A 1,659-nucleotide genomic window follows, 5' to 3' on the forward strand; every position below is an offset into this window, starting at 1 on the left:
CTGCTAATTGAAAATACGCGATTTGGATTCAGATCCAATGAGTGAAGCCATGATAATGAGTCTTACAGACACTCTGGGGTGCACTGAAGCACTGACCCACAACAGTAACAGATAGATATATTAAAGTCCTTTATGCACTTTCTATTCAAGCCCAGGCCAGCTGCTATCAGCTCTTTCATTGCCATCTCTTGCCAGGCTGTATGTGTTTGACCTCTCCTGGAGTTTGAATCTGCTGTACTCTCAGTCATTAATTTGACAGGCTAAGAACACGTCCAAGCCATTTACGCTCTTGCTTTCCGATAGTGTAATAGATGCCCTGCTGTTATATTCTTGAGCCATACTTAACTTTCAGGAAGGATTTTACTGAGTTCAAAAATTGCACTATTTCCTCGAACACTGCCAAGAAACACAATGAACATTTTTTTCCTGCTACAGTCACTGTTAAATCAATTCCCACTATTTAGACACTTACTGAACTGACACCATCTTGCTACATTATAGACTCAATTGCTGCCTAAAACTTACAGAGGGGGTTCCTAACTAAGACTTCTATTTAGCAAGGACTTAGTTTGAATTGACTGAGCAGGTCATCAAGCAGACAAGCAGAAGAATGAGATTCTATTTCTCAGCTGCGTTATTGTCTTGCTGTATAATGGTCTCGGGCAAAACAAATATCTGAACATATATATAGCTTTTCCATATGTAAAATGGTAATTCTTTAAAAAGTGTCTTAAGTAAAACACGTGAAACCAAACCACTGAGAATTACACATTGCTGAAATTATGACCCAAAATACTAATTTTTATTTGATCTGGAGATTGACCAGCACACAGATAGCTATTCCCATAGCCTCCCTACAGTCAATACAAACAGAAATTCCTCCCAGAGTGACTTGCTCACTCGGCGTAGCTCTCCTCTTACTCCACAACCCTGGCCTAAGTGAGCTGTGTTCTCGGGACTGACTGTATAAAAAGCCTACGGAGATTACATTCCCCAAGCCAAAGCAGACCTTTGTGAATAACTCCTTTTCATCCATATCGCTTCCTGTTTCTTTTCTAATGTAACAGATGCGTGTTTTTCCCCTCAAAAGCACATCTGAAGTTGAGATGGCTCAGGTGATGACAGCAGTAGTAGCAGCCAGAGCAAATTTCTTATCAGCTTGTCTCATGGTAAGGGGAGGGAGGGACAGGATGCATTAGTTGTGGCTTATGTGGAAACAGTGAATCTCTCCAGCAATAACCACTATCACTGTACAGTTGCAAAATAACAGACTGCCTACCTTACCCTTTAAACTGTTCTCTTTCCTACCCATTCATTACCTGCACCCTCTGCCCAGGTTACACCGATACGTACGGCTCTACAGGGCCATGGTCTCCTACAGAATTATTCTGGAGACACAATTTAAGTCTTACCTTGGGAATAAGTGTGGCAATGACTCGGGCACCGACATCTAGTTAAAAGGTAAAAAAAAAAAAAAAAAAAGAGGTATGGTTAAAAGGAAAAACTAAAGCAGAAAAACGGATCTGTTCTTGCCTAAAAGTCTCCTGTATGTACCCCTTCATCGCGCCCTACCCCAAAGAGGCCTGCCAGCGGAGCCTGGGGGTGGAGGAGGCCTGGCCCACCCCCGGGGCCCAGGGGAGCGGCAGGCCGGCAAGGTGG

General features: G+C 43.1%; 1 protein-coding gene across 1 annotated transcript in view; it reads right to left on the bottom strand.

Annotated features, from left to right (window-relative positions):
• ADHFE1 (alcohol dehydrogenase, iron containing, 1) overlaps window positions 1-1,655 on the bottom strand; it is a gene marked incomplete at its 5' end in the record, with an annotated part of 17,731 nt that extends 16,076 nt beyond the window's left edge. Inside the window, 2 exons of the mRNA XM_009335087.1 lie at window positions 1,413-1,450; window positions 1,573-1,655. Coding sequence (XP_009333362.1) covers window positions 1,413-1,450; window positions 1,573-1,655 — 121 coding nt within the window. The remainder of the gene's footprint in view (window positions 1-1,412; window positions 1,451-1,572) is intronic.
• Window positions 1,656-1,659: the final 4 nt, after the last annotated feature.

Source organism: Pygoscelis adeliae, unplaced genomic scaffold, assembly GCF_000699105.1.
Source record: "Pygoscelis adeliae isolate BGI_AS28 unplaced genomic scaffold, ASM69910v1 Scaffold101, whole genome shotgun sequence".
In the NCBI taxonomy this organism is placed as follows: domain Eukaryota; kingdom Metazoa; phylum Chordata; class Aves; order Sphenisciformes; family Spheniscidae; genus Pygoscelis; species Pygoscelis adeliae.